The sequence below is a fragment of the Mustela putorius genome, unplaced genomic scaffold, assembly GCF_011764305.1.
Source record: "Mustela putorius furo isolate JIRA1106 unplaced genomic scaffold, ASM1176430v1.1 tig00537350_pilon_pilon_pilon, whole genome shotgun sequence".
Classification (NCBI taxonomy): Eukaryota; Metazoa; Chordata; class Mammalia; order Carnivora; family Mustelidae; genus Mustela; species Mustela putorius.
The window spans coordinates 26,101,284-26,116,170 of record NW_025422471.1 but is presented as its reverse complement, the minus strand read 5'-3'; the positions used below and the strand labels follow the sequence as shown (position 1 = coordinate 26,116,170).

Genomic DNA, 14,887 nt, shown 5'->3' with positions numbered 1-14,887 from the left:
TTACCACAAACAAGAGATTCATTTGAATTCTTGCTAGTGTGTCAATCAGTAGTCTTACTTTTTTTTTTTAACCTATATATTAGTTGTTTCAGGAGTATAGGTCTATGAATCCTCAGTCTTACACAATTCACAGCACTCATCAAAGCACATACCCTCCTCAATGTCCATCACCTAGCCACCCCATCCCTCTCCTCCCCTTCACCTCCAGCAACCCTCCTATTGTTTCTTGAGATTAAGAGTCTCTTCTGGTTTGTCTCCCTCTCAGGTTTCATCTTGTTTCATTTTTCCCTTCCTTCCCCTATGATCCTCTGTCTTGTTTCTCAAATTCTTTATATCAGTGAGATCATATGATAATTGTCTTTCTCTGATTGACTTATTTCAGTAGCCTTACTTTTTAAATCTTAATTTGAAATAGATTTTTTTGGGCAGTTAAATATGCTTTATTGTGAGCATTAATTTTAGTTTAAGAAGGCTTACAAGTTCCTATTCTAGAGACCAGTGACTGTATCAGATTTTTTAAAAAATGAGAATATAGAAATTATTGTAATTTAGCCAACAGACATGGGGAGGTTTAGTCATGGTAGTTGTTAGATCAAAATTACCTGTATGTTCTCCAGGGGCGCTTGAGTAGCTCATTTTGTTAAGCATCTGACGCTTGATTTCACCTCAGGTAGTGAACCTCAGGGTCATGAGATTGAGCCCTGTGTCAGACTCCATCCTGAGTGGGGAATCTGCTTCGGATTCTCTTTAAAGATTAAATATAAAAATTACCTGTACGTTCTGTTGGGAATTTTTTTTTTTTTAAGATTTTATTTATTTATTTGACAGAGATCACAAGTAGGCAGAGAGGCAGGCAGAGAGAAAGGAAGGGAAGCAGGCTCCCCGCTGAGCCCGATAGGGGCTCTATCCCAGCACCCTGGGATCATGACCTGAGCCTAAGGCAGAGGCTTTAACTCACTGAGCCACCCAGGCGCCACTGTTGGGAATTTTTAAATGTCATAGACATCTACTTTGGCCAGCCATCCTCTTCTTCCAGTACTGTTGTGGCATTTTATTAGCTGTAAAATTTGGGAAAGACTTTTTTCTCTGGTGACAGTAAGAGTAGGAAGTTTCATTAAACATCATTTTGCTAGTAACATGCCATATGCTGCCTTTGAGGACACTCAACAAATAGATGGTGTTTGCCTTTTGCGTAACTAGAATGTGGAGAATGTAGAGGGTGCTTATGGGCGTTTTATGCCAGGGTAATTAGAAAGCAAATGTGAATAGTTGTTTCTCACTTTTTTTTTTTTTTTTTTTCTGTTGTATTGCTCTCCTCCTTCGCTCAGGTAATATCATGGGCTGAGATATTTATTTGGTTCCATCATAAATGCTTGAATTCATACAACTTGTAAGAAATAGCTAGTTTTTAAGTTGGTTGCTAGTGACTAATAGAGGATTCAAGTTTTGGGAGTAAGAAAGTAGTATCAGAGTCCTCTTATTTTGATTTTATAATTATTTTACAGAACTAATAAGGAACACTGTCAAATAGTATTATTCATATGTATAAGACACTGTGCCTACAATAGCAGGGTTTACAGTGCAAAATCTTAAAATCTTTTCCTAAAAATACAGTGATCTGTGTACTAAGTGTTCACACTTGATATTCCTTTTAGGATCCAAGAATTCTGTAGCTACAATGTTGTCAAGACTTTTCCGAATGCACGGCCTTTTTGTGGCCTCCCACCCCTGGGAAGTCATAGTGGGGACGGTGACACTGACCATCTGTATGATGTCCATGAACATGTTTACTGGTAACAATAAGATCTGTGGTTGGAATTATGAGTGTCCAAAATTTGAAGAGGTTTGTGAAATTTATTTGATATTGTCTAAATTTCATTTTCAGTTTCTAAAGAGCATTTCCTCTTAGTGACCATATAATAAAAAAAGTTGCAAGTAAAATCTTTAACTTAGTATTTATGAACTTAATCAGATTTCTATTTACTTATATAGTTTGGAAATAACTTTTCCTTTTCTGCATGAAATGAGTATAATTGACTTTACTAGAGAAAATAGTAGCTTTAAAAGTGACTAAAAGAAAAATGATTGGCTTTAAATAGTGGATTTTTTAAAAATTGGACTTGACTTTTGATTTGCATGTTTAATATTTTTATTTGACTTGTATTGTGCCTATATTTATATTATCATGGTAATATACAAACTGATGATGCATACAAAATAAAAACTCTTAATTTTAGTTGCTTATTTTAAAAGGTAAAGCTATTGAGATTTTTTTTCTATCTCTTCCAATAGGATGTGTTAAGCAGTGACATTATAATTCTGACAATAACACGATGCATAGCAATCCTGTATATTTACTTCCAGTTCCAGAATTTACGTCAACTTGGATCAAAATATATTTTGGGTAATCATTTTATACATTTAACTTATTTGTGCTATCAAATTTTTGATTTGTTATGGAAATACATAATTTTGTTTGTTTAAATCATGTATATGGAAATGGGTATATTGCTTAAAGTACACTGCACGCATTTAGTGGTTGCCCTATTGAGAGTAAGCATTCTGATATTTGAGATCTTAATAATCTGGAGAAAATAATATTTCTTTCAGAATATTATATGGGTCTGTATGTTACTATTTTTGTAATAAAGGGTAATTTTTTTTCTGTTTGAATTTTGTCAATTTAGGTATTGCTGGCCTCTTCACAATTTTCTCAAGTTTTGTATTCAGTACAGTTGTCATTCATTTCTTAGATAAAGAATTGACAGGCTTGAAGTAAGTATTTAAAACATAAATACACTTTTTTCCAAAATATATAATTAACAACTCCTCTTCTCCAGGTTATATTCTAATATATACATTTTAAAAAGTTTATAGGAAATATGGGGAAATTTTTCATGCTGTCATTTAGCTAATGTTAATATCTCTTAACATTTTGGTATATGCTTTCCTATGGTTTTTTACAGTTAAAAATTCTGAGATCATACAACTTCTTTATGCCTTTATAATATTTTGATGTGTGATCATAGTTCATCAACATCTTTGCATGTCCTTAATGCTAAGTTAAATTACTTGTATTGGTTGTCTAGTATTCCCCTGTGTGAATATATTATAGTTCATTTACTTAATCCTCTAGGATTGGATTGTTAGGTTATTTAATTTCCTCTATTAATAGCACTGTGACGAACGTCTCTGTGGCTTACCTTGTGTTCATATTCATTCTTAGGATATATTCCTAGGAGTGAGACAGTGCCTGTGTAAGTTTTGGGGGCTTTTGAGTGCTATTATTGCCAACTGTCTCTCCAGAAAGCTTCAACTTGGATCCTTCCATAAATAGTGAATAATGTTAAAAAATTTTATCTATTCCACTTTTTTCCCCGTGTTAATTCAAGGATAAATTTTTTACTTAGGATGATATTTTGCTATAAAATCATCAAAAAGTATTTCTGTATAAATGCAATTATATTTTTAACATTATAAATATTTTGAGCAGTGCATATGTTTAGCTTTGAGAATGTCAAAAGGGAGTGAGTATAGGGTGTACCTTCGGGCTGCAAAAAGGTATACATACTAAAGAATCATACAGTGTATGAGGCGGGTGTTTTATTGTGGAAAGCATTTTTAAGCCAGACATCCTGTTAAATTCCTGATCATCTGATTTTTTTTTTCCCAGTGAAGCTTTGCCCTTTTTCCTACTTTTGATTGACCTTTCTAGAGCAAGCGCTCTAGCAAAGTTTGCCCTCAGTTCCAACTCACAGGTAAGTATTATTTTTAAGACAGGTATGTTACTAGTATTTCTTTCAGTTTGTTTACATTAATAGGAAGCATTAATAGTTTCTTCATAGTTCAAGAATCAGGAATTGCCCACAGTTTTAAGTTTAATTGTCAAGTCTTAAGACTGGTCTTTCTAGGTACCCCAGGAACTGTCCCATTTACCTAACAACTTAATTCCACAGGTTCTGGAATTTGGAGTTTTTCCGCATTTTCCTATTTGAAGATTTTAGAAATTTAGGTAGTGAGACTTTTGGATAAGAAAGAGTGTCTACTTACTGAAACCTATCAGAGAACAGGACAGGATATAATGGAAGATAGTCTCCCGGTAGATTTATTTCTAAAACTTTAGCATTAACCCTAGCATTATTTTCCATCTAAAGTTTTATGTTGGTGTTCAATAGTCACTTTAAGTTAATTAACATTTTTAATAGTCTTGCTTCAGAATACCTGAATATAAAATAACATGTAATTCTGCCTTGATTATGTATTTGATGAGTATCCTGACCATTTGAGCATGTTGACAAAAATAGGTTTTAGGTTTCATAGTATTAACAAGGTCTCAAAAAAATTGCAACGAAGGACTGTAAGTGATAGCCAAATATAAAACGTTATAGTATTTCATTATGTAGTATTTAAATGGCAGGATTCATGCACCACCTCAGAGGAATCTTGCCAAGTAGCATCTTACTCAGTGAAAAGGGAAAGCAACTGTACATGACCTTTTTCTTAATTCTTTGCATCTGGAATGCCTGTTAGTGGTATTACATTGTTTCTTTTACTTTTGATACAGCAAACTAGATTTTAGTAGAGGCCCTGGCATACTCTCCAATGTTTTTGAAAGTTGTTTTATATCTTACTGACCTTGATAAATTTGGTCTGTGTTTTAGGATGAAGTGCGGGAAAACATTGCTCGTGGAATGGCAATTTTAGGTCCCACGTTCACCCTTGATGCTCTTGTAGAATGTCTGGTGATTGGAGTTGGTACCATGTCAGGTTTGTAAGCAGTTTTTAATATATTTTAAAGTAAATTTGTAGATGAAGGGAAAAAAAGAACATCTCCGATTGCATTGGTTATTCTTAAATTCTGACTTTGAAAGTGTGACATTACTCTTAAAAGATTTTAATTGAATGAGTATGTGGGTTTATCTGACCTTATGTCTGTCTGCTTTAGTGAAAACTTAGTAATATGTTACCTTTTTTTTTCACTAATGCCATGCCACCTTCTCTTTCTATGTTCTACTCTTTTGAGAGTTTTTAGTGTTTATGTTTGGAAAGCCCCTTCCAGCTCCTGCTTTTGCCCAGGCTAAATTAGTGACTTGGTTCCTTATGTTTTAATTGTCATGTAGGAGACAGTGAGGAGTCAGAAATGAGCCAGATCTAAATTAGGTCCACCTAATAGGCTGGTTGAGAACATTTAATCAGACGGTGTGCAGTACATCTTAGTGAGTACCTAGTATTAGTCTCAACACATCTTTCTTAATCCTTAATTGGATAGTAGAGAGTTAGATCTTAAATATCAAACATAGGACTCCATTATATAGGACAAAAATTGTGGCCTGGCATGGAAATTTGCCAGAATGAATATATCCTGCTGTTAAGGTCTCCTAATAATTAAGACTAGATTTTATGGCTTTCTTAGGGAGTCTACTTTTTGTAGCTACAGTTCTAGTCTATTCCTTGGGAGGCCTGAGTGGCTTAGTTGCTTAGGTGTCTTAGCTTAAGTGTCTTCCTTCAGCTCCGGTCATGATCTTAGCATTCTGGGATCAAGTCCAGCTTCTCCCTCTGCCTGCCACTGCCCCTGCTTGTATGCTCTCTCTCTCTCTGACAAATAAATAAATAAAATATTTTTTTAAAAAAATGAACATTCCTTAAAATGTACTTTTTTTTTTTTAAAGATTTTGTTGATTTGACACAGAGATCTCAAGTAGGCATAGCAGCAGGCAGAGAGAGAGAGGGAAAGCAGGTTCCCTGCTGAGCTGAGAGCCTGATACGGAGCTCCATCCTAGGACCCTGAGATCATGACCTGAGCCGAAGGCAGAGGCTTTAACCCACTGAGCCATTCAGGCACCCTGCTTAAAATCTACTTTTGAGATAGAGTTTTGAGTTTTGACAAAGATAAAGTTATTAAGTCACTGCCACAATCAAGAAAAATGTTTTTGATTGGTTGAAAACATATCTGTGTGATTTTATTCAAATAAGAGTATATAGGAAGGTGAAGAAGATTAGCCAGGAGCTGGAAGTGGGCCATGAAACCAAGGCTTACTCATTTGAAACTGATGTGGAGAGTAGGATGATGGATTTTGGCATGCTGTCAGAGAAGTAGACAAAGGACATGATGAGATTTCTAGTTGGAAAAGCCAGTTGGGAGACATGGGTACAGCTATACAGAAATGCTATAATTAGGGATGAGGCTTAGGGTAGAAAAACGACAGATTTAACACCTGTTAAAGAAGAAGTAACCCTTTGGAAAACCACTGAAAAAGGAAAAAGCCTTAACTTCTTGGAAATACATAGATTGGTGCTGTCTCTCTGTGTAGTAGCAGAATGGCCCAGAGAGACTGTTCTAGGATGGAGAGGGAAGAATGTCTACAGAGCATATGGCAGCAATAGTAGTCCTGTTGTGTGGAGGGAAACAGCTGATAACTAGGTTGTAAAAGCATTGGTCAGGTATTGTTTCTGTGGTCTCAGGTTTGAAAAGATTACATTTGGCTACTATTTAAAGTACAAGGTTGTTCATAGTGCTTTTTTGTTATAGCTGTATATTGAATGTCCACCTTTGAGAGTAATTGCTGTAGATTTTTTTTGAAGTATAGTTGACAGAGTGCTATAGAATTTGAAGAAAAATACAATGTATGTTTTTATTCTATTATTTCACCAAATGATCTGTAAATAATTCAAAAATAAAATATACTGTTGAGTTTCTTGTATTCTAGTTAGCAAATTTGTAAGAGGAGGGAATAACTTCTTATTTACATTTCAAAACATTTTTATATTTAATACAAGTGAATCAGAAATTTGTTTTATATTCAAGTTTATTTGTAATCTTGAAGGAATAGGATTTGGTAATCAAAGGTCTTTTTCAGTTCTAAAATTCTGTTACCTTCTATTTGAGAAGATTACCAAGTGATACCTTTAACATTTTGTAGTGGAATGTTTGTTAATTTTGGATCTTGAATTGCCTTTGCACATTATTTAATTTCTCAAACAGATCAATGAAATTAACCAAAATTATAAGAACATAAATAGATTCAGTAGAAGTTCTGTTGAGATTAGAGTCCTGTAGTACAGATAAAGTCTTTATTACAGTGCTGTATCAGGAATGGCATAGCTGGTAGTAGGTTTTACTTTAATAAAAAGTCTTTGGGCCACAGGTGAATTGCTTTTCTGGTAAAGAGTGGAATTGGGTCCTAACTGTTGAGGTTTGCACATTAGTGTAGCCTGGGCTTGTTCTTATATCAAAACAGAGTAGTACCATTTCCTAAAAGGGGATTATCAGATATGTGTTTAAGTGCAGCAACTGTGCCTGGCATTGTGATAGATTTGAGACATGGGAGAAGACAAGTTCTCCTTCCTTGAGGGAAATATCCCTGTTGTGCTCTAAGGCTTGTCATCACCTCGGAGTTCCTCTTTCTTCTTCCAGTAAATAGTAAAGAGCTTAATCTACTAATATTTTCTTGTATTCATCTGCTTAAAGGAAAAGTCCCTGTGATGTATACTCTATCAAAAATACATGTACTTTACTAATTATACATTTAATTTTTCTCTAACCAGGGGTGCGCCAACTTGAAATTATGTGCTGCTTCGGCTGCATGTCAGTTCTTGCCAACTACTTTGTGTTCATGACTTTTTTCCCAGCTTGCGTTTCCTTGGTTTTAGAGGTAAGAGCAGTTCTTACTTACGGCGTTAGAAGGAGTAATGTTTCTCATCACGTCCGTTCACATAAATAAAATCAGTACCTTCTGATGTAACACTGGTTTTCTTTGTAGCTTTCTCGGGAAAGCCGCGAGGGTCGTCCAATTTGGCAACTGAGCCATTTTGCTCGAGTTTTAGAAGAGGAAGAAAATAAACCAAATCCCGTTACTCAGAGAGTTAAGATGATTATGGTAATTACATAGTTTTCTTCTCCTTTTAGTATCTCTAGTTCCAGTGTCATATTTTGCTTTTTGACTTTTTTCTCTCCTTCCTGTTATCTTTCTACAATTATTGTATAATTACTTCTTCCACTGATCTACTATATTTTCTAATTTACTATATTTAATTAATTAATAAGTAAACTATATAATTTACTATAATTACATCTTTCACTGATGTTCCTCTTCCTTTTTTTTTTTTTCTTGTTTCTCATTTCTTTGAGGCTCTTCATCTCTCTCCCCTAAACAGATTTTTCAAGTTCCTCCACTTTACCTCTCTTTGAGAACCTGTTCTTTACTCTTTGAAAACCTGTTGTTTTGCATGTTTTTAGTAGTTCAGTGGGTCACTGCTTTAGTCACAGAACAAGCATGGGGCTTTCTTTTCATGTTGAGGGGAGGCTGTGGGAGATAGTATCTGGTTATCCAGATGTTAAGGATGAGAAGTTGAGGTGCCATTGATATGCAGAGGATACATAATTTATAACATTTTATTTCAGTCTCTAGGCTTGGTTCTTGTTCACGCCCATAGTCGCTGGATAGCTGATCCTTCTCCTCAAAACAGTACGGCAGAAAATTCTAAAGTTTCTTTAGGATTGGATGAAAATGTGTCCAAGAGAATTGAACCAAGTGTTTCCCTCTGGCAGTTTTATCTCTCTAAGTAAGTTACCTGAGACCTAATTTATTGTGTATTAATCATAGCATTCGGTATTACTAAAAGTCAGTTGTGCCTTTTTTGTGCCCGAGTAATAACATTTTAATGTGCTTTCTTTTATTTAGAATGATCAGCATGGATATTGAACAAGTTATTACCCTAAGTTTAGCTCTCCTTCTGGCTGTCAAGTACATCTTCTTTGAACAAGCTGAGACAGAATCTACACTCTCATTAAAAAACCCTATCACATCTCCTGTAGTGACTCCCAAAAAAGTCCCAGATGATTGTTGTAGACGTGAACCTATACTGGTCAGAAATAGCCAGAAAGTCCATACAGCTGAGGAGGAGACAAGAATAAACAGAGAAAGAAAAGGTGATTTCTTGTTCTCTTTATTTTCTATTCTTCCACTACTGATTTGTCAAGTTGAGTTCATTTTAAAACTTATGTTCACATCCTTCCCACCGTCTCCTGGAACTGGGCTTGGGGTCTGCAGGGTGTGGTGGGGGGGAACTACGTTCACAGTTGTGAGATTTCTTTTGTTCTCTTGAACAGTTGAGGTCATAAAACCCTTAGTGGCAGAAACTGACACTCCAAACAGAGCTACGTTTGTGGTTGGTAACTCCTCCTTACTTGATACTTCGCTGGAACTAGAGACACAGGAACCTGAAATTGAACTCCCTGTGGAGCCTCGGCCTAATGAAGAATGTCTACAGATACTTGGGAATGCAGAGGTGAGGAAAATAAAATTAACTTAAGGTTAGTATCTTAAGAAAAGGAGCTTTTTTTTTTTAAATTAGAGGAAGGAAGGAAGAAAATTATGGTCCTGAGTACCTACTAAGTTTTGGGCACTGTGTTCTGTGGTTTACAGGTAGTGGCCTTATTTATTTATTCCCTGCAACCTTGTGAGATTGTTGGAATTATCTCCATTTTTCAGATATGAAAGAGAAAGCTGGGGCTCCAGGAGGCTTAAGTATTTTCCAAAGTAATACATTTAGGAAATGGAAAAGCTGGTGTCCAGAATTCAAGATTTACTGACTCAAGGTCAATGCTCCTTGTACTTTATTAGTATTTGCCAGAGAGATAAGCCACTACTCTATTCTCTTGAATCTTAGGGCCTAGCAAAGGTTGAACTCAAAAATGAACTTCAAAGACTGAAGGAAGTTTTTTGTTGTTGTTGTTTTTGATTTGTTTCAAAAGTAAGCTTGATGCTCAAGAGGAAGTTTGTTTTCCTTTCTGACATGTGAATGGGTGTTCTGCCTACATGACCATATGAGTCCATTCATGCTTTAGTGTGAATATTGTATTCCATCTCTATCTGCTTAATCTGGTTCATTCTTAATTTATGTGCACATGAGTGAGAGTAACATCAGGTTTGTTTGTCTTTCACTTTCCCTCGTTCCTATTAACATGTGTACTGATATTTGAACTATCTTTCTATATACAGAGTTAACGAAATTTAGAGGGTGGGCATCAGAATCTTAATTATGAATATTCTTTTTCTATAAATTTCACTTGTAAAATTTGGTGTTTCGGTTTTACATTTGTTTAGTGTCATTTTTATAAAGAATTTGCTTTCATTTTGATATTCTTATTTCCACTCAAATAATCTCCTTTAGAACGCTAAAGTTCTTTGGGTTCTCTTCTTCTGAGAGCATTGTTGTTTTAAATGCCTTATTTGTTATAAAGAATATGAAAGGAACTTCTTAAAGTTTTTTGTCATCCCTTTCCCACCAATCCCTCCTTTTTTTTTTTTTTTCATTTCTTTAGAAAGGTGCAAAATTCCTTAGTGATGCTGAGATCATCCAATTAGTCAATGCTAAACATATCCCAGCTTACAAATTGGAAACTCTGATGGAAACTCATGAACGAGGTGTATCCATTCGCCGACAGTTACTTTCCCGAAAACTTCCAGAGCCTTCTTCTCTCCAGTATCTACCATACAGGGACTATAATTACTCCTTGGTATGTTGTTTTCTTGGTGTGGGAAAGTTTGCTTTGCCGTTTTATTCCTGTAGCTTTATTCTTCAGCTTTTTAGTGTTTTTCTTGACTAGTCTTTTTTATATGTACATAGTATTTTAAAACATTTTTTAAAAATGCTTTTACTGTAATTTTGTATTCTGCTTATGATTATAGGTCCTAAAAATTAAAGATATTTTTCCTGTTGTTTATAGTCATTACTTAGTGATTTTAGTACTTTTAAATACTTCCCTTTTTTTTTTTTTTTTTTAAAAGCATTCATTTATTTGTCAGAGAGAGCGAGAGGGTGAGAAAGCATACAAGCAGGGGGAGCAGCAGGTGGAGGGAGAAACAGGCTCCCTGCTTAGCAAAGAGCCCGATGTGGAGTTGATCCCAGGACCCTGGGACTGTGACTTGAGTCAAAGAGACTCAACCGACTGAACCACCCAGGCGCCCCCAAAAAGATGTATTTGACAGAGAGAGAATGAGAGAGAGAGGGAATGCAAGAAAGCATGAAGGGGCATGGGGCAGAGGGAGAGGGAGAAGCAGACTCTCCAACGAGTGAAGAGCCTGTGGGGCTCCATCCCAGGACCCTGGGATCATGATCCAAGCCGAATGTAGATGCTTAACTGACCAAACCACCCAGGCGTTCTAATACTTTTTAAATACTTCTAGAGAGTATATGAAAGGGGCGCTTGGGTGGCTTGGTTGGGTGTCCCAACTCGTGGTTTCAGCTCAGGTGGTACTCTCAGCATCATGAGATCAAGCCCTGTGCTGGCCTCCTAGCTCAGCAGGGACTCTGCTTGAAATCTCTCACCCCCTGGCCCTCCCTGGCTCATGCGTGCCCTCCACCCAAATAAATAAAATCTTTAACTACTTGTGATCTCTATCAAATAAATAAATAAAATCTTAAAAAAAAATAAGTAGAAGATTTTGTTGACAAATATACTAAAGGTTTAAGTTTGAAGAAAATTATTAATGACAAGGGCTGTGTATTTGCGATACAGATTTTCACTTGCTGCCTGACTTTACCTTGTAGGTGATGGGAGCCTGTTGTGAGAATGTTATTGGATATATGCCCATCCCTGTTGGAGTGGCAGGACCTCTGTGCTTGGATGGAAAGGAATTTCAGGTTCCAATGGCAACAACAGAAGGGTGCCTTGTGGCCAGTACTAATAGAGGCTGCAGAGCAATAGGTGTAAGTTGCCTTTTACATATTTGCCTATTTTAAGATGGGCCCTGAGGCCAGGCGAGGAGAATAGATTTGGGGACGATCAGGGATACCTTTTGCGACAGGCAGAAGTGTTTGCAGGATTAACATACGCTTTTGTAACATCCTCTGTGCAGCTTGGTGGAGGTGCCAGCAGTCGAATCCTCGCAGATGGGATGACTCGAGGCCCCGTGGTGCGTCTTCCCCGTGCTTGTGACTCTGCGGAAGTGAAGGCCTGGCTTGAGACACCTGAAGGATTCACAGTGATAAAGGAGGCTTTTGATAGCACCAGCAGGTATGAGGAGGTTTATATAAATTTATATTATTTCAGAGCCACTGTCAACTTCTGTGATCACTAAATGTAACTGTTAACATACTGCCTGCCTGATATAACTAAACATTAATTCGAAGTCCATTTAGTCAAAATGAGTAATATTTATGCTTAGTTTGGGGGATGTGGTCGGGGGCAAAATGTTGATCCAAATGAATACCTCCATAAGAGTAAAGAGAAAAAAAAAAGCATGCGCTAGTAAGTTTGTGCGTTGATTTTACAAGACTCAATTTGATTAGACTGTTACTTTGTCCTAGAAGAGTGTTGACTTAGAATTGCCCTAGGGAGGAATGGCCTGAAAAAAAGATTTTCTAAGCAGGGTAGAAATATTTGTATAGTAGTAAGTTTACTTTGAATCCAGAAAATTAAATCTATAAAGAAGCATGATCAGTACAAAAAATAGCCCCATTTTATTTTTTTAGAGAGACAGTGTATATATGAGTGGGGGATGGGTCAGAGTGAGAAGGAGAGAGAGAATCTCAAGCAGGCTCCACAGTGCAAGGAACCCAACGTGGAGCTCCATCCCTTGACCCTGAGATCATGACCCAAACTGAAATCAAGGAATGGACACTTCAGTGACTGAGCTACCCAAGTGCCCCATCAATAGCTCCATTTTAGTTTGTTTATTTATTTTTTTTGACTTTTAAAGTCTGTCTGTGATGATGATGTCTATAGCAGCCCTCTCTTGTGGCATGTAAGAATGAGCTGGTTGAATTAGTGTTCTAACGTAACATTTAGTTAAAGAAGAAAATACATTAAATAAGTAATTTCCATGAGCGTTCTCTTACGTGTAAAATAAATCAACTGAACTAGAATTTTTTCTTTTAAGATTATATTTATTTATTTGAGAGAGACAGTGAGAGAGAGCATGAGAGGGGAGAAGGTCAGAGGGAGAAGCAGATTCCCCATGGAGCTGGGAGCCTGATGTGCGACTTGGTCCTGGGACTCTGACCTGAGCTGGAACCTGAACTGAAGGCAGTTGCTTAACCAACTGAGCCACGCAGGCGCCCTCAACTGAACTAGATTTTTAAGGGAAGTTCCGTCTTCTCAAAAAAATAACAAAATAAAAAAATCTTTGCTTTGTTTACAGGTTTGCACGTCTGCAGAAACTTCAAATGACTATGGCTGGTCGCAATCTTTATATTCGTTTCCAGTCCAGGTCAGGTGATGCCATGGGGATGAACATGATTTCAAAGGTGAGCCTGGATAGCCTGTATTAAAACGTGCGAGACCGATTATCCTAGGGGAGGGGAACTAGGTGTTAGGGAGGTAAGAGTGGGGAGCAGACTTCCTGTTTATGTCCTGTATTTTTAAATTTTGTTTCATGTATGTATGTATGTATGTATGTATGTATGTATATATACACACACACATATATTATTTAAAGGATTGAGTGGAAAATTTTTATTAAAAGCTAAATTCTGATACATATAACTCATCAGACTTTTTTTTAAGGTCCTGAAGAGGGTTTATATTTTACTTTTAATTAACTAATTAGTTAGTATTTGTTCAGTTAGCCAGCATATCGTACATCATTAGTTTTTGATGTGTTCACGATATATTAGTTGCATATAACACCCAGTGCCCTCCTTACTACCCATCACCTGGTTACCCATCCCTTTACCACCCCCACTGCTATAATCCTCAGTTTGATTCCCAGAGTCCAGAGTCTCTCTTAGTTTGTCTCCCTGACTTCTTCCCATTCAGTTTTCCCTACCTTCCTGTGGTCCTTCGCACTATTCCTTATGTTCCACATACGAATGAAACCATGTAATTGTCTTTCTGCTTGACTTACTTTTATTTCACTTAGCATAAACCCCTCCAGTTCCATCTATGTCGATGCAAATAGTAGGTATTCATCCTTTCTGACGGCTGAGGAATATTCCGTCATATATATGAACCACATCTTTATCCAGTCATCTGTTGAAGGGCATCTCAGCTCCTTCCACATTTTGGCTATTGTGGACATTGCTGCTATGAACATTGGGGTGCAGGTGCCCCTTCTTTTCACTACATCTGTATCTTTGAGGTAAATACCTAGTAGTGCAATTGCTGGGTTGTAGGGTATCTCTATTTTTAACATCTTGAGGAACCTCCAGACTGTTTTCTAGAGTGGCTGCACCAATTTGCATTCCTACCAACAGTGTGAGAGGGTTCCCCTTTCTCTGCATCCTTGCCAACACTTGTTTTCTGTCTTGTTAATTTGTGCCATTCTAGCTGGTGTAAGGTGGCTTCTCTTCGTGGTTTTGATTTGTATTTCCCTGATGGACATTTTTTCATGTGTCTATTAGCCATTCGTATGTCTTCTTTGGAGAAGTGATTGTTCATGTTCTGCCCATTTACTGACTGGATTATTTGTTTTTCAGGTGTTAAGTTTGAGAAGTTCTTTATAAATCTTGGATACCAGCCCTTTAACGTCATTTGCAAATATCTTATCCCATTCCATGAGTTGCTGCTTAGTTTTGTTGACTGTTTCCTTTGCTGTGCAAAAGCTTTTTATCTTCATGAATCCCTAAAGTTCATTTTTGCTTTTGTTTCCCTTGCCGTTAGTGATGTGTCTTGAAAGAGGTCACTGTGGCCAGTGTGGAAAGAGGTTACTGCCTATGTTTTCTTCTAGGATTGTGATGGATTCCTGTCTCACATTGAGGTCTTTCATCCATTTTGAGTTTATGTTTATGTGTTATGTATAAGAGAATGGTCCAGTTTCATTCTTCTATATATTCTTCTGTCCAGTTTTCCCAGCACCATTTATTGAAGAGGCTGTCTTTTTTCCATTAGATATTCTTTCCTGCTTTATCGAAGATTAGTTGACCATAGAGTTGAGGGTCCATT

At 36.7% G+C, this 14,887-nt stretch overlaps 1 protein-coding gene across 1 annotated transcript in view; it reads left to right on the top strand.

Annotated features, from left to right (window-relative positions):
- The window catches only part of HMGCR (3-hydroxy-3-methylglutaryl-CoA reductase), a 28,631-nt gene that overhangs the window by 3,932 nt on the left and 9,812 nt on the right, over positions 1-14,887 (top strand). Inside the window, exons 2-15 of the mRNA XM_004766857.3 lie at positions 1,656-1,843; positions 2,293-2,404; positions 2,688-2,775; positions 3,674-3,758; positions 4,662-4,767; positions 7,546-7,652; positions 7,761-7,877; positions 8,402-8,562; positions 8,682-8,929; positions 9,110-9,288; positions 10,325-10,519; positions 11,554-11,712; positions 11,862-12,019; positions 13,146-13,251. Of these exons, the coding sequence (XP_004766914.1) occupies positions 1,679-1,843; positions 2,293-2,404; positions 2,688-2,775; positions 3,674-3,758; positions 4,662-4,767; positions 7,546-7,652; positions 7,761-7,877; positions 8,402-8,562; positions 8,682-8,929; positions 9,110-9,288; positions 10,325-10,519; positions 11,554-11,712; positions 11,862-12,019; positions 13,146-13,251 (1,986 nt within the window). The 5' untranslated portion in view covers positions 1,656-1,678. The remainder of the gene's footprint in view (positions 1-1,655; positions 1,844-2,292; positions 2,405-2,687; positions 2,776-3,673; positions 3,759-4,661; positions 4,768-7,545; positions 7,653-7,760; positions 7,878-8,401; positions 8,563-8,681; positions 8,930-9,109; positions 9,289-10,324; positions 10,520-11,553; positions 11,713-11,861; positions 12,020-13,145; positions 13,252-14,887) is intronic.